At 45.9% G+C, this 17,868-nt stretch overlaps 1 protein-coding gene across 13 annotated transcripts in view; it reads left to right on the forward strand.

The window, feature by feature from the left end:
• The window catches only part of BPTF (bromodomain PHD finger transcription factor), a 278,159-nt gene that overhangs the window by 216,145 nt on the left and 44,146 nt on the right, over window positions 1-17,868 (forward strand). For all 13 annotated transcript variants that reach the window (XM_029599363.1, XM_029599362.1, XM_029599352.1 and 10 more), the window contains 2 exons: window positions 481-563; window positions 13,537-13,762. In XM_029599363.1, coding sequence (XP_029455223.1) covers window positions 481-563; window positions 13,537-13,762 — 309 coding nt within the window. The remainder of the gene's footprint in view (window positions 1-480; window positions 564-13,536; window positions 13,763-17,868) is intronic.

Genomic DNA, 17,868 nt, shown 5'->3' on the forward strand with positions numbered 1-17,868 from the left:
TTCAAAGTGCTCTTGATTCTTAGTAGAATGTTGAAACCATTGTGGGCATTTTAGCAACATGGATGCTTGCTATCACTGAAAATACAAATTTGAAGCTAGAAAATACTTAGTTTTCCTGGGATTATTTAAAGTGGGAATGCAAATTACATTGGTCAATACTTCTCAGAAAAATCAAAATGTTGTGATGTTTGGGACTTTTGCAATTGTTATAACAAATATATTCAGCCTTCATGCTTAGAATTAGTTATTGTCAAGTGCATTCTTTCTGCATGCATGTCCCTGGGCTGCACTGCTTGTAAGCCATAAGATCTTTGCTTATTAGAAAGTAGTCACACTTGTGGGCTTGTAATCTTTCATGGCGTTGTATGAATATGAAATGCCTTGTTTTCATTTAGGAAGTTATTCTAGCATTCACATCAAAATGTCATCCACAGGTCTTAGCTAATGAATGCATTTAGGTGGGTGTTGTGTGTTTTCCAGGTGGTCATGAAACAAAATGCTGTGATAGAGCACTTGAAACAGAAGAAGACCATGACCCCTGCTGAGCGAGAGGAAAATCAGAGGTGAGAAAGTATTGCCATCCAGCCTTGCATGGCTGCCTTTCCTTAAAATACCTCTTATTATTTGGCATAGCGTCAATCCACACCACTGACCCCTGGCATATATAGTTTAGGTATAAGCTAATAACACTGGATGGGGTCAGGAAGCTGTGTGCCACATAGTGATGAAGTGTCACCCAATTCCTGCACAGCTGTCAATGTCATGAGGCACCAATCTTTTTAAAATAAAAATTCTAGCGCCTGGCTGAATAACAATTTTGAAAAAAAAAAAAACCAAAATAAAAGCTTCCAACCTTTTAATATTTTGGAAAAGGATATTTCGACATTCCCTTACGTACCCAGATCAGTCCAGATTCCTGGCTTTTGCCTCCCTTCCAGCAGAGAAAGTTTACTGACATTGCCACTTAACACAAGGTGCCACCTGCAGCCCCTCAATATTTCTCTGTCTCCAGCAGATGGTGGAGGGCACAGCCTGCAGTCTGAGTTTAAAAAAAAAAAAAAAAAGAGATTGCACTACAGATTTCAGTGGTGCTTGCCTCCCAGGGGGTTAGGTCCTGATGGGGCTATCCCCCCTGGTTTATGAGGCAGACGAGCAGGGGGTCAGGGACCCTTTCATAGCTCACTCCCTGATCGCTGACAGGGCTGAAAACCAGGGGTCCTGGTTCACTCGCCCTGGGGGATGGACTGAGGCTGCAGTCATTCTTTGAGGGAAGTGCTTATTTATTACTTATACTTATTAAAGTTTTTGTTTGTTACAAAAAATAAATAAGAGCAACAGAAAAGATTAAGAAGACGGCTCAACAAGCGAGCAGATGGGCTGCTGTGGGACAACTCGTTTTTTTTCCCAGCTCTGCTCCTTACTTGATCAGGCGGCTCAGTTATTTTTTCCCCTTTCCTCCAGCGGCTTTTTGCGCTTACTGCCTGGCGCTAGTTTTCATGCCATTTGGTATGGCCTATGCGGCTTGTGGGGATGTGCAATGGCAAATGCTCCCGGTGCCTCTCTGGTGGGGAGGGCACTTTGGGGAGCACGGCATCAGTAAAGTCAACCAGGCGCCGTGAGCCTCGAAGGCTCTCGCCGGTGTGACAGCCCGCCAATGATCCCTTCCCGCTAAGTGCGGGAACAGTGACCATTTTATCCAAATTCAGGGCTGCCACAGAGGGGGATGGGGATTTCCCTGCTTCATTATCTCCAGTGATGGCAACCTCCGGGGGAGGTCCAGGCAGCATGGGGGGGCCCCCCCTTTGGGAAGTGAGGAGGACCCCAAAGAAGATTCGGATGCTGCTGCTGCTTCTTTCTCCTCAGGTTTTGTTCTTTAGTTGCACAAAGCCTATAAGTCCAGGAGGACCGTATGGCGCAGAGCTGAGAAGAGGGCTTCTGTAAGGCCAGCAAAGAGAGCCAAGTCCTCCAGGGATGCGGGGGCCACAAGGGTCAGGCAACTCCTGAGGACCCTGGTGCTGCCCCCCTGCCGCAGACAGCTCCTTCGAAGCTTCAGGACCAGATGATCGGCGAGTGCAGGACCCTCTGGGGTCGGATCCGGGTTTGGTGGATCAGGGTTTATCAAAGGACCCAACCATCAACGGCGATGATCCAAAGGTAGTATGGTTGTTCCATAAGGAGGATCTAGGTCCCCTGATACCCGCGGTTCTGGAGGAACTGAGTATAGAGGTTCTGCGAGAGGCCTCCGAATTGGGAGCAGTGGACCCGGTCATGGTTGGTCTCTGGAGTCCAGCAAGATCCTTTCCATTTCACAAGTTGGTCAGCGTATTGCTATTTAGGGAGTGGGATACCCCTGAAACAGGCCTAAAGGTCAGCAGGGCCATGGATAAATTGTATCCTTTGCCTGAGGATACACTTGAGCTTCTGAAGGTCCCAGAGGTGGATACATTTGTTTTGGCTGTTACTAAGAAGACAACCATTCTGGTTCCTGGTTCTGCATCTCTGAAGGACCTTCAGGATAGTAAGTTGGAGGTGCACCTCAAGAAGAATTTTGAGCTGTCTGCCCTTGGTGTTTGGGCTGCTATATGTGCAGTTTTGTGTTAAGGGCAGGCTTACGCTGGGTGCAGCAGTTACAGGCGGACAGGTCCTTGTCTGAATCTGAAACCCAACAGGCAGAGTGGCTGGAAGCCGTTGTGGCATATAGTGCGGATGCCTTGTATGATATCCTCAGGACCTCCTCCAGGACTATGATGTCTGCAGTTTCAGTCCGGAGACAACTCTGGTGAGGAATTGGTTGGCCGTCATTTCATTCAAGTCTCAGTTGGGAGCTTTGCCCTTTAAAGGGAAACTGCTCTTTGGCAGAGACATGGAGGAGCTGATCAAGTTTATCAGTGAGAATAAGATCCATAAATTGCCTAAAGATAAGCCGAAAGGGAAAAGTTCCTTTCCTCCTCATTCCTGCTTCAGAGGGAGTTGGCGTTTTCGGGCACCCAGAGCATCAGGGAGTATGCAGAGGCAGATCTCGAGCAAACAACCGTCCTGGAACCAGTCCTTTTGGGGGCGAAGGTCTAGCAGAGATGGCTCTTCCCAGGGTGAAGGGGGAGCCAAATCAGCCCAATGATGCGAGGCAGGTCCACTCCTCAGTTCCAGTGATAGGGGGCCGGCTGGATCTGTTGTTCGAGGAGTGGACCAAGATCACGTCGGACCAGTGGGTCTTAAGCATGAAAACCAAGGTTACGCTTTAGAATTTGCTCGGCCACTATGAGATCGGTTTATGGTCTCCCCGTGCACTTACAAAGAAAAGAAGCTGGCAGGGCGAGAGACCATTTGTCGCCTCTGCAGGGTGGGAGTCATTTTTCCTGTCCCCCTGGAGGAGCAGGGGACAGGTCACTATTCCATTTATTTTATAGTTCCCAAGACAGAGGGCACATTCCGTCTGATCCTCGATTTAAAAAAGGTGATTGTGGCTCTGAAGGTTCCTCTGTTCCGAATTGAAACCCTACATTCGTTGATTGCCTCTGTGCACAAGAGGGAAGTACCTGGTGTCCCTGGGGTTTACGGAGGTGTATTTAAGAACATAAGAACATGCCATGCTGAGTCAGACCAAGGGTCCATCAAGCCCAGCATCCTGTTTCCAACAGTGGCCAATCCAGGCCATAAAAACTTGGCAAGTACCAAAAAAATGTCTATTCCGTGTTACCATTGCTAGTAAGAGCAGTGGCTATTTTCTAAGTCTACTTAATAGCAGGTAATGGACTTCTCCAACAAGAACTTAACCAATCCTTTTTTAAACACAGCTATACTAACTGCATTAACCACATCCTCTGGCAACAAATTCCAGAGTTTAATTGTGCGTTGAGTGAAAAAGAACTTTCTTCGATTAGTTTTAAATGTGCCACATGCTAACTTCATGGAGTGCCCCCTAGTCTTTCTATTATCCGAAAGTGTAAATAACCGATTCACATCTACCCGTTCTAGACCTCTCATGATTTTAAACACCTCTATCATATCCCCCCTCAGCAGCCTCTTCTCCAAGCTGAAAAGTCCTAACCTCTTTAGTCTTTCCTCATAGGGGAGCTGTTCCATTCCCTTTATCATTTTGGTCGCCCTTCTCTATACCTTCTGCATCGGAATTATATCTTTTTTGAGATGCAGCGACCAGAATTGTACATAGTATTCAAGGTGCGGTCTCGCCATGCAGAGGCATTATGACATTTTCCGTTTTGTTCACCATTCCCTTTCTAATAATTCCCAACATTGTTTGCTTTTTTGACTGCCACAGCACACTGAACAGACTATGTCAGTGTTATCCACTATGATGCCTAGATCTTTCTTGGGTGGTAGCACCTAATATGGAACCTAACATTGTGTAACTATAGAATGGGTTATTTTTCCCTATATGCATCACCTTGCACTTATCCACATTAAATTTCATCTGCCATTTGGATGCCCAATTTTCCAGTCTCACAAGGTCTTCCTGCAATTTATCACAATCTGCTTGTGATTTAACTACTCTGAACAGTTTTGTATCATCTGCAAATTTGATTACCTCACTCGTAGTATTTCTTTCCAGATCATTTATAAATATATTGAAAAGTAAGGGTCCCAATACAGATCCCTGAGGCACTCCATTGCCCACTCCCTTCCACTGAGAAAATTGTCCACTTAATCCTACTCTCTGTTTCCTGTCTTTTAGGGAACCAGCCCAATCATCAGAGATATCTGAGATTTATGATTCTGGGAGAACATTTTAAATTTTGCACTCTGCCCTTCGGTCTGGCGACGGTGCCCAGGACTTTTACCAAGGTGTAATGGTCATGGTGGTTCCAACTCTCTGGAGGGACAGTGTCCTGGTCCACCCCTATTTGGACAACTGGTGAAATCGGCAACCCTTTGTCGGAAGGCAGTGGACTTGGTCCTCTGGTGCCTGAGATCTTTGGGGTGTATATTCAGTCCTAGAGTCATCTGGTTTCTTCCCAGATTTTGAAATTCCTGAAGGCGCGTTTCGATACAAGAGTGGGGAAGGTGTTCCTCACCAAAGAACGGATTTCCAAGTTGTGAGCTCAAGTTCGCGGATTGTTGAAGAAGTGGGTACCCAAGGTCTGGGATTACTTGCAAGTTCTTGGGTCTATGGTTTCCACCTTGGAGTTGATTCCATGGATGTTTTCTCATATGAGGCCTCTACAGTCGGCTTTACTATCTTTCTGGGAACAATTTCAGCTACCTCTCCCTCTAATGGAGTGTGCTCGATCCAGTCTTTCCTGTTGGCTCCTTCCAGACAAGTTAAGATGAGGCGTGAACTTAGACATTCCGTTGTGGACGATCGTCACCACCGATGCTAGTCTCTCTGGGTGGGGAGCGGTGTGTCAGAACCAGTTGAAGCAAGGGCGGTGGTCTGCAGAGGAAGCCATATGGTCCATCAGTCATCTAGAGACAAGAATTGCTTGGCCTTGCAGGCGTTTCTACCCCTGGTGAAGGGGAAAGCCGGTGAGGGTCTTGTCGGACAATGCGACAACAGTGGCTTACATCAACCGTCGGGGGCTCTTTGTGCTCCAGAATATGCTGCTGCAGCTTAAAGTTAAGGAAGGATCTTAGGGCTCTGGATAAACTCTAACGCTTATTTTTTTGTCATGGTAAAAAAACCATGTATACCCTTGCAGTGGCTGAGGGAAAGATGGGGAAGGGGGTGGCCTAGGGGTGCCTGACCTTGCAATTTATAATCTAGCCAGCAACTTGCGGATTACACGGGATTGGATTCTTGGTAACTCAAACTATGTAAATTATATAGTGGAGCGGGCTCTGGTGACTCCGTTAGACCTAGGCTTTGTGCTACAGGCGCCAGCAACCCGCCTCCCCACCTCCTTACAGTGTCATGTATTACTGGAGCCTCTCCGCTTGGCCTGGATCCATTCAACCAAGAAGCTCGGCATCCCGCAGTTGTGTTCATATTTACTTCCGATAAGGGGTAATTTTGAGTTCTCCCCGGGATTACACTCAGCTGCCTTTTGACACTGGGCAGATCGGGTTATCATCCAACTGGGGCATGTCCTAGATGGAGAAGGAGCAATTCTCACTTTCAAGGCCCTGAGAGATCTTTACGGGTTGCAGTCCTCGCACCTATTTTCCTATCTCCAGGTGCAACACTATGTTAATTCCTTGCCAAAGGAGTCACATGCATCCACTGTCTTTCCCATTCCAGTGGGAGCACTGAGAGGAGAGGATCACCTTGCTGGTGGCTGAAAGGAATCAGTAAGTTTTTGCTTGGGACATTGTCTTTTTTAAAAGTATTGGGGCAAAGTTAACTATTTGGGAATATTATTTAGTGTGTTTGTGCCTTTAATAGTCAGAAAGGCAGTAAATAAACAAGTTAGACTGTATTTTTAAATAGTCAGTCAATAAGGTAGCAGTAGGTAAGCAGTGAATAAACAAGTTAGACTGTATTTTTAGTCAGTCAATAAGGTAGCAGTAGGTAGTGTGTTTATTTTTAAAAGTCTGCAGAACTGAGTGTTCTTTAAAAGTCTGCAGAACTTAGTGTTATCCAGACTTTTAAAGAACTGAGTGTTTGTATTTAATACTGAGTGTTTGTATTGAAAAAAAAACCCACAAAAAAAAAAAAAACCCCCAAAAAGTAGCCAGAAGCTAGAAATAAGCTAGGAGCAGTGTATAGCTAAGTAAAAAAGTTGAATAGTTCAGCTCAGTTACTCACCTTGGAAAGGTGTTGAGGTAGTGTGATTGGATTTGAATAGGGACCAACATTTGTTTAATCAAGACAGCAGTGAGTCACTCAGGCTGACTAACTGAAGTTAGACTGTTTGTATTTAGAAAAGTAGTCCAAGTGCCTGTAACTAAACACTCACCTGAGCTAAAAAATTCTAACTTATCCCTATCAATTAAAAAGCAGAATGAAAATACAAACAAAAAACAAACTTTGAAATGTTTGTATGCTAATGCCAGAAGTCTAAGAAGTAAGATGGGAGAATTAGAATGTAGCAGTGAATGATGACATAGACTTAATTGGCATCTCAGAGACATGGTGGAAAGAGGATAACCAATGGGACAGTGCTATACCGGGTACAAATTATATCGCAATGACAGAGAGGAGCACTCGGGAGGAAGTGTGGCGCTTTATGTCCGGGATGGCATAGAGTCCAACAGGATAAACATCCTGCATGAGACTAAATACAAAATTGAATCTTTATGGGTAGAAATCCCTTGTGTGTCGGGGAAGACTATAGTGATAGCGGTATACTACCGTCCACCTGGTCAAGATGGTGAGATGGACAGTGAAATGCTAAGAGAAATTAGGGAAGCTAACCAAATTGGTAGTGCTGGAATAATGGGAGACTTCAATTACCACTATACAGAAACAGTTAATAGAAAACGTGCAACGAACCACACTTATCTCACAAAACACGTTGCAAACAAATTTGAAATTTCGTGTGCTTAAGAATTTATCTCACGATGTGGACCATCATACCACCCTTGGTTAGTTTAGGCAGTAAGCCCCACTTTCAACCATAACGGGTCATGTTTAATCATCGGTCCTGAATAGTCTTTAAATTTTCTTTCTTCTTTATTAAATTCACTTTTTTTATCGTTTTTTGTTCATTTATAGTAAAATATTTTTAACGGAGTAAAGAGCGGACTTGCCTTATTTGTGCGGAGCGCCTCCACGCTTCCAGGAGTGAAGGCACTATCCTGGAAGCGTGGAGGCGCTCCGCACAAATAAGGCAAGTCCGCTCTTTACTCCGTTAAAAATATTTTACTATAAATGAACAAAAAACGATAAAAAAAGTGAATTTAATAAAGAAGAAAGAAAATTTAAAGACTATTCAGGACCGATGATTAAACATGACCCGTTATGGTTGAAAGTGGGGCTTACTGCCTAAACTAACCAAGGGTGGTATGATGGTCCACATCGTGAGATAAATTCTTAAGCACACGAAATTTCAAATTTGTTTGCAACGTGTTTTGTGAGACTTCAATTACCCCAATATTGAATGGGTAAATGTATCATCGGGACATGCTGGAGAGAGAACGTTCCTGGATGGAATAAATGATAGCTTTATGGAGCAATTGGTTCAGGAACAGACGAGAGAGGGAGTAATTTTAGATCTAATTCTCAGTGGAGCACAGGACTTAGTGAGAGAGGTAACAGTGGTGGGGCTGCTTGGCAAAAGTGATCATAATATGATCAAATTTGATTTCATGACTGGAAGAGGAATAGTGTGCAAATCCAAGGCTCTCGTGCTAAACTTTCAAAAGGGAAACTTTGATAAAATGAGAAAAATTGTTAGAAAAAAACTGAAAGGAGCAGCTACAAAAGTAAAAAAATGTCCAAGAGGCGTGGTCATTGTTAAAAAATACCATTCTAGAAGCACAGTCCAGATGTATTCCACACATTAAGAAAGGTGGAAAGAAGGCAAAACGATTACCGGCATGGTTAAAAGGGGAGGTGAAAGAAGCTATTTTAGCCAAAAGATCTTCATTCAGAAATTGGAAGAAGGATCCAACAAAAGAAAATAAGATAAAGCATAAACGTTAGCAAGTTAAATGTAAGACATTGATAAGACAGGCTAAGAGAGAATTTGAAAAGAAGTTGGCTGTAGAGGCAAAAACTCACAGTAAAAACTTTAAAATATATCCAAAGCAGAAAGCCTGTGAGGGAGTCAGTTGGACCGTTAGATGATCGAGGGGTTAAAGGGGCACTTAGAGAAGATAAGGCCATCGCGGAAAGATTAAATGATTTCTTTGCTTCGGTGTTTACTGAAGAGGATGTTGGGGAGGTACCCGTAATGGAGAAGGTTTTCATGGGTAATGATTCAGATGGACTGAATCAAATCATGGTGAACCTAGAAGATGTGGTAGGCCTGATTGACAAACTGAAGAGTAGTAAATCACCTGGACCAGATGGTATACACCTGAGAGTTCTGAAGGAACTAAAAAATGAAATTTCAGACCTATTAGTAAAAATTTGTAACCTATCATTAAAATCATCTATTGTACCTGAAGACTGGAGGATAGCAAATGTAACCCCAATATTTAAAAAGGGCTCCAGGGGCGATCCGGTAAACTACAGACCAGTTAGCCTGACTTCAGTGCCAGGAAAAATAGTGGAAAGTATTCTAAACATCAAAATCACAGAACATATAGAAAGACATGGTTTAATGGAACAAAGTCAGCATGTCTTTACCGAGGGCAAGTCTTGCCTCACAAATCTGCTTCACTTTTTTGAAGGAGTTAATAAACATGTGGATAAAGGTGAACCGGTAGATATAGTATACTTGGATTTTCAGAAGGCGTTGACAAAGTTCCTCATGAGAGGCTTCTAGGAAAAGTAAAAAGTCATGGGATAGGTGGCAATGTCCTTTCGTGGATTGCAAACTGGCATGAAAGACAGGAAACAGAGAGTAGGATTAAATGGACAATTTTCTCAGTGGAAGGGAGTGGACAGTGGAGTGCCTCAGGGATCTGTATTGGGACCCTTACTTTTCAATATATTTATAAATGATCTGGAAAGAAATACGACGAGTGAGATAATCAAATTTGCAGATGACACAAAATTGTTCAGAGTAGTTAAATCACAAGCAGATTGTGATAAATTGCAGGAAGACCTTGTAAGACTGGAAAATTGGGCATCCAGATGGGGGGGTCAGCTATCTCTCTTCTATCAACGGTGGGTCAAGATCACGTCGAATAATTGGGTACTGGATATCATACGAGGAGGATACGCTCTGGAATTTCACAGCATCCCTCGGAACATGTTCATGTCACCTTGCCACTCCCAGCACAAGAAACTGGCAGTGGAATCTACCTTGATAAGGCTCTTCAGTTTGAGGGCTATAATTCCGGTACCTACAGCCCAGGAAAATATGGGGCATTATTCCATCTATTTCATTGTACCCAAGAAGGAGGGTTCCTTTCGCCCCATCCTGGACCTCAAGAGCATCAGTCAGAAAGTTCATTTCTACATGGAAACTCTTCGCTCCTTCATAATGACTGTACAACCAGGAGAGTTCTTAACCTCCGTGGACCTCTCGGAGGTCTACCTTCATATTCAAATCCAACAAGACCATTAGCATTTCCTGTGCTTTGCGGTATTGGGCCGCCATTATCAATTCCGGGCATTGCCCTTCGGCCTGGCCACAACCAGCAGAACATTCTCCAAAATTATGGAGGTCGTAGTGACAGCACTGAGGAAAGAAGGGATTCTGGTGCACTCTTCTTGGACGACTGGATGATCAGGGCGAAGTCGGAGGAATATCTCCAGGTGACCAGCATGGTCACGTCCCTGATGCAGGAACTCAGTTGGATCGTGAACATGGACAAAAGCAGCCTGAAACCCTCCCAGTCCTTAGAGTATCTGGGAGTCCGGTTCAACACCAAGCAGGACAATATCTTCCTCCCACCCTCAAAGATATGGAAACTGATGTGTTAGTTGACGAACACAATGCGCCCCAGGGTATGGAACTATCTCCAGATCCTCAGTCTGATGGCGTCAACCCTGGAGGTAGTACCGTGGGCGAGAGCACACATGCGGCCACTCCAACGCTCCCTGCTGTCACGTTGGAACCCATTGTCTCAAGACTACTCAATTTGCCTCCACCTACCGATAGAAGGATGTTCTCGGCTCCAATGGGGGCAACATGAAGTTCACCTAAGCAAGGGTACAAGCCTGTCTCCACCGAACTGGCTAGTCCTGACAATGGACGTGAGCCTCCGAGGGTGGGGAGCTCACTGTCAGGAATTGACAACCCAGGGGCACTGGACCAAAGAGGCGTGCTGGAACATAAACCACCTGGAAGCCCAAGTTGTCAGATTAGTGTGTCTTTAATTCAGCCACAGTCTCCAGGGTCAGGCGGTCCGCATGATGTCAGACAACGCAACATTGGTAGCCTATATCAATTGCCAGGGAGGAACCAAAAGCCACCAAGTGTCTCTGGAAATAGATCCCTTTATGGAATGGGCAAAGTTGAATCTACAGAGGAACTCAGCCTCCCACATAGCGGAAAAAGACAGTCAGAGCTGACTTTCTCAGCACAGAGAGTCCGGATCCAGGAGAATGGGCGTTGTCGGCCAGGGCCTTTCAGCTCCTGGTAGATTGCTGGGGCCTCTCGTCCATCGACCTGCTGGCAGCATCTCGCAGTGCATAGGTCTCCCGATTCTTCAGTCGCTGAAGAGATCAGTGTTCCCAAGGGATTGACGCCCTTGTTCAGACCTGGCCAGAGGAAGACTTACTTGTACGCCTTTCCTCCGTGGCCTCTGCTGGGCAAGGTCATTTGCAAGATTGAATGCCACAGGAGATTAGTCCTTCTTGTGGCCCCAGATTGGCCCAGATGCCTGTGGTATGCAGACATGCGGAGGCTTCTGGTAGACAACCCCCATGCCTCCCTCCGCACAGGGACCTGCTCCAACAAGGTCTGATCCTTCACGAGGACCCAACTCAGTTTTGTCTTATGGTCTGGCCCTTGAGAATGCTCGCCTGATAAAACTGGGATATTGGGCAGCAGTAATTACCACCTTGCTCCGCTCACAGAAGTTGTTGATGTCCTTGTTGTATGTGTGGATCTGGAGAATATTTGAGGTGGGGTTGTCCCTCTGATGACCAAAATCCTCATGGTTCTGGAATTTTTACAGGACAGCCTGAACAAAGGGTTGTTCCTCAACTCCTTGAAGGTCCAGGTGGCAACACTCTCCTGTTTGAGGCGAGGTGAACAGAGCCTGCCTGTCGGCACATCCGGACTTGACCCATTTCCTAAAAGGGGTTAAACACCTCTGACCACCCTTACGATGGCCAGTTCCTCTATGGAATCTCAATCTATTATTGGACTTTTTAGCAGGGCTTTCCTTTGGGCCGCTACGCAGTCTGTCCCTATGCCTGTTAACTCTGAAGACTATGTTCTTGGTGGCGATATGCGTGGCTCGTCACATCCCTGAACTACAGGCATATGTGTCGGAAGCCATTCCTCCGGTTGACTCCAGGAACGTTACAGCTTTGCACCGATCATTCCTTCTTGGCAAAGATAGTCTCGGAGTTTCACTTGAATCAATTCAATTCCTTGCTGTCCCTAGATAAACACAAGAACACGGAAGACTACTGCCTCCTACGCCACTTAAATGTCAGTAGGCTTTTAGTACGGTATCTGGAAACCTTGGAACCGATGCACAAGACAGACTGCTTGCTTGTTCTTCACGGTGGAAGGAAACAAGTCGAAGCAGCGTCACGAGCTACTATAGCTCGCTGGATCAAGGAAATGATCACGGGAGCTTACGTGGAGGCAGGGAAGCCATTGCCCTTCCAGGTTAAAACTCATTCCACTAGGGCCCAGGCAGTATCCTGGGCAGAAGCTAAGCTTCTGTCTCCCATCGACATCTGCCGAGCAGCGATGTGGTCTTCCTTGCATACCTTCTCCAGGTTCTATCGCCTGGACATCCAGGCCCGAGAGGATGCAGCCTTTGCGAAGGCAGTGCAAACCAGACCCCATGCAGCCTCCCTCCCCATCCAGAAGTAGCTTTTGTACATCCCATTGGTCCTGAATCCATCTGGCTACACGCTAGGAAATGGAGAAATTACTTACCTGAAAATTTCATTTTCCTTAGTATAGACAGATGGACTCAGCATCCTTCCCACGGCTGCCCAAGAACAGTGCCAAGGGATTCGCCCATGAGGTGAATCTTGATTCCAAGCGGTTTCGGGTAAGCCGGGGCCCTATCCCTAGATCAGGGAATCTATAATATTGCTGGGATTCAGTTCTTAGGTTTGGTTGAGTACAGTTACGGTCATCTGTGTTTCAATCAAGTTTTGTTTTTTTTTATCAAGTTGTAATCAAATTTTAATCAAGTTTTTTCAATACTATGTCCACAATGGCTTTTGAAGAGAATACTGAATGGCTGAGATCACTGCAGGGGTACATCTAGGGTGATGTCAGCTTTGAAACCTGACTCAGTCTCCATCTGCTAGCAGGTGAGCATATAACCCAGTGGTCCTGAGTCCATCTGTCTACACTAAGGAAAACGAAATTATCAGGTAATTTCTCCAGTACCAACTAAAAGCCGTATTTACTAAGTATCTTTCCCTTCAACACAAAATAGGAGAAAATCTTTAATAAATAAACCCCAAAGTTTATTCACAACGTTTTACTGGGCAAGATCCTTTTCTTGCTCCCAAGCACCTTAAGGTTAAGAGGTTTCCACTGGATTTGTTAATTGGTCATTGTATGATGTTTATGTTATGTTGCGTTATGAATGTATTTTATTAACTGCCTTGATTTGTATGAGAAAAGCAGTATATTAAAAGAATAAACTAAGCAGTGGTGTACCAGTGAAGACAGGTTTGAAGTCAGTTAGAAAACACCTGCTCCAAAGGCAGTGGCAGGACATAATTATCATATGGATCTGTGAGCCAGGCCTCATTTTTAGGGACAGCTGGACTGTGCTAACAGAATCTGGAATCCAGTGTAGTCATTTGTTGTGAACCGTACAACAGTAAGAGCCAGAAGTACACCCCAAAACACTTTATGCTATGTATTTAAATTCCAGGATGATTGTGTGCAACCAAGTGATGAAGTACATTTTGGATAAGATCGATAAAGAGGAGAAACAGGCAGCAAAGAAGCGGAAACGGGAAGAGAGTGTTGAGCAGAAACGAAGTAAGCAGAATGCCAGCAAGCTCTCTGCTCTCCTTTTCAAACACAAAGAGCACCTGAAGGCGGAGATCCTGAAGAAGAGAGCTCTGCTAGACAAGGACTTGCAGATAGAGGCTCAGGTAGGAATATCTCCTTAAGGAATGGCAGGAGGGGAGGGGGAGCAGGAAGAATGAGGCTTCCTGAATATCTGGACTGTCTAATCTCACAATTCTTAATTCCAAGCCATGTTGTTTAAGGGAGGGGTTACCACAATTCTGGCATTAAAAGTAATCTTGAGAGCTATTTCTAGTTTTCTTAGCATCCAATCAGATGAATCTAGAACAAGTGGGTTATGCACCTCTACCAGCAGATGGAGACTGAGCAAGCTGACATCACAGTACATATACCCCTACAGTGACCTCAGCCTGCCAGTATTCTCCATCTCCAGCAGATGGTGGACATGCAACTCCTCACTGGGGATTGCTTCATTTTAAAGAAAAGGAGAGTTAAGGAAATAAATTTGGCCTGCTCTCCTGTGGTGATACCACTTGGTCCCTCCCACAGTTGAGAATTCCTGAGGTGATTTCCATGGTCCCTCAGACGAGTGCCTTTTCTGTTGACTGTTTTCAGTTGGTGTGAACTTGGCTGTGTCAGCAGCCAAAAGGCAGCAGGTGCAGGAAGCCGAGCGCAGCAGTAATGGCACTTGCCCTCTCCTCCCACAGCCGGAGACAGTGTCTGTGCTCAGCCAGATAGGGCTGAACTCTGGTAAGATTTAAAAAAAAAAAAAAAAAATTATCCAGAGACTTTCAGGGATTTAGAAGGAAGGGCTTCCTCCTCCCCCGGTCTCCTTGCTCAGCACACTAGTCCGATGTTCGTCCCGCTCCGAGAGGTCACGGGAAATGGGCTGCCTGGCAGGTTGAGCAGCCTCCTTAGGCTAGGCCCTACTCCGAGGCTTTTTGCTGCGTGCCGCATGGTAGGCCACAATGGCTTTTCATGCGCTTACTAAGGCTGCCCTCTACAGGATTGTCGGTCCGGCATGTACGTCTAGCTGTGCATCCAGTGGTGCGCTCCCTTTCTGGGCGCACACTCGGGCCTTGTAGTCTGTGCCCACGTTAAGCGCAGTTTCCATGTGTTCAGGTGGTATTGTGCACCTCAATTTTTTGGGCCTAGTTGTGCTGGGATGCTTAGATTTTTGTGTACCTAGCTGAGTGTGTAACTAAAAAAAAAAAAAAAAAAAGCAGTTAGACATGCACCTCTGGCCATCACTCAGAGCATTGTCTGCTTTAATGGCGCCTGTACCTAAGAAGCCTAAGCATCTTTCTCTTTTCACTGCTTGTCATATTCAGGCATCTCAGCTGGAGTGCCCACTGATTTGTGCTAATACTGTTTGAAGACTCAGGGGGAATTGTGTTCCTCTGATTTCAGTAAGCCTGATTCTTCCCAGCCAGATGTGGGTCTGGGTAAAGATAACTCAGGGGGGGCACTTGTATTTGGTTCTCCCTTAACTGGTTCCTCAGCAGGGGAAGGTAGCTCAGTAAGTACTCCTTAAGTTCCTCCTGATCTGGATTCCTCTACCTTCTCATGGGTAGAATTTTTCCAGCAGTTGCAATCCTTCCTTCAGGCACAGTCCTCGGCCCTGTCCAATGCTCCTCGGGCAGAGGCGCAGGTAGGAACCTTGCCTGGACCTTCGGTTAAGCGCTGGAGCTCCCCTATAGTGGCAGTGGAACCTCTGGATAGAGATCCAGATGGCACAGATCCTGCCTCTTGAGATGGTGAAATTCCCCCCGGGTTGGAACCGTATAAAACTATATTGCGGTTCTTTCATAAAGATGAACTGCCAGCTCTGATTTCCCAGACCTTGACTATGCTTGGAGTCCCTGGGACAGGTTCAATGTATGAGCCAAAGAGAAATCCCATTTTGGTTTCCTTGTGTAAAGCCTCTTGTTTTTTCCCCGTGATGGAGGCCATTCAAGAATTGATTGATCTTAAGTGGGGCACCCCAGAGGCTAATTTCAAAGGGGGTCGGATTTTGGACGCCTATACTATCTAGATCTAGTGGTAAGAGAGTGCTTACATTTTCCTAAGGTAGATGTGCTTGTGTGTGCAGTCTCTAAGCGGACCACTATTCCTATGGACGGAGGAGTGGCCTTGAAGGATGCTCATGATAAAAAGATTGAGACTATCCTTAAGCAAGCATTTGAAGCCATGGCAATGACTCTAGAGATCGCTTCTTGTTGTTCTTTGGTGGCTCGCTCTTGTTTGCTTCTCTCCTAGGAGGTCAGTGACTCGGGGGTAAATTCCAGGGCGGTTATACAACCTGCTGCTGCATTTTTGTCAGATACGGGCTGTGATTTGGTCCGAACTTCAGCCAGAGGGATGGCTTCGATAGTGGTGGCCAGACGTCAGTTATGGTTGAGAAATTGGTCGGCCAATGCAACCTCCAAGGCTAATCTCACCATGTTGCCTTTCACAGCTTGCTTTTGTTTGGAAGCGAGTTGGAGAAACTGGCCAGTAAGTGGGGCGAATCTCTGGTTCCTCATTTGCCGAAAGACCAGAATGCGACTCAGCGCTCCCTTAATATGAGAGTTTGTGCTAGGGGATCCATGTGTTTTCAGCCTTACAGAGGAGCGTCCTTTCAGAAGACTCGACCTTTTGATAGGTCTCAGTCCTCTTGTTCCCGACAACCCAGAAGAGGCGCAGGCTCGGATAGTGGATCCTCCCGAACCTCCCAGTGAAATTTTGCCAAACCTCCCCCAGGAGATAGGGGGATGCCCCTCTCTCTTTTATCAGAGGTGAGTCCTGGAGGAGATACGAGAAGGATATGTGATGGGGTTTTGCAGTGTTCTTCAGGACATGTTCATGGAGTCTCCCTGCCACTCCTCGCAGAAGAAGTCTGAAGGCTGTGGTGCCTGTGCCCACGTCTCAAGAAAATACAGAGCGATATTCCATTTATTTCATTGTGCCAAAGGGGAGGGCTCTTTTTCGTCCCATCCTGGACCTTCAAAGATGCCAATCTTCATCTGCAAGTGAAGCATTTTTGAATGGAAACTTTGCTCTTGGGTGATCATGGCCGTGCAGTCAGGAGAATTTTCTGACCTCTCTGGATTTGTCCAAGGCGTATCTTCACATTCCCATCTAACTAGAACATCAACGCTTCCTGCAGGACGCCATTTTCAGTTCCAGGTGCTGCCCTTTGGTCTGGCCACCACTCCCAGAACCTTTTCCAAAGTAATGATGGTGGTTGCTGTAGAGTTGAGAGAGGATGGAATTCTAGTACATCTGTATTTGGACAACTAGCTGATTCGCGCCAAGTCACTGGAAGAAATCCGCCCAGTGACTCGCAAGGTGATTTCTCTGTTGGGGAGCGCGGCTGGGCAGTGAACCTAGCCAAGTTCAGTCTTCAGCCTACTCAGTCACCGGAATACCTGGGAATTCGGTCGACACAAAGCAGGGCAAAGTGTTCCTGCCGGAAGTCTGAATTCAGAAGTTGCTAGCTCAACTCAAGTCTGTTGTTGAACACTCTGCATCCAACAATGTGGTCTTACCTGCAGGTCCTTGGCTTAATGGCGGTGATCTTGGAAGTAGTACTGAGGGGGTGGGCAAAATACACCATTTCATATTAGACTCCAAAGCACTGTTTTCATATGTCTTGTCCCTCACCAAACTGTCTCCCCCATCTATTCCGGAGGATCAAGCTGCCAGCAAAGCCTCAGAGCTCGCCTTGTACTTCGAGAAAAAAATCACCAACCTGCTATCCCCGCTATGCTCCTTCAATGGACAGCCCCCCCCCCCCCCCCCTCTTATTCGGCTTCTCTACAACAAAACACTAGCCTCGATACATTTGAGCCCACTTCATCTCTAGAAATTGAAACCTTACTCAGGAAGCACAAACCTGCCTCTCACCCATCGGATCAGATCCCCCCAAATCTTCTCAACTCCATCCCAAAAACCATCGCCAAGCCGATTGCGGAGATCATTAACTGCTCCTTAGCTCAGGGCTTAGATCCAGACACCCTAAAACTTGCAATTCTCAAACCCCTACTAAAAAAACCTAATCTGTCCCCTTCCGATCTAGCCAACTTCCGCCCTATAGCTAACCTCCCATTCATCTCTAAACTATTGGAAAAAACAGTCAATAGGCAACTTTCGGAATATCTGGACGAAAATAAAATCTTAGCTCCTGCTCAGTTCAGCTTCCGCAAGTTTCTAAACACAGAAGCCCTCTTGACTTCCCTCTCAGACACCA

The sequence above is a fragment of the Rhinatrema bivittatum genome, chromosome 4 (assembly GCF_901001135.1).
Source record: "Rhinatrema bivittatum chromosome 4, aRhiBiv1.1, whole genome shotgun sequence".
Taxonomy (NCBI): domain Eukaryota; kingdom Metazoa; phylum Chordata; class Amphibia; order Gymnophiona; family Rhinatrematidae; genus Rhinatrema; species Rhinatrema bivittatum.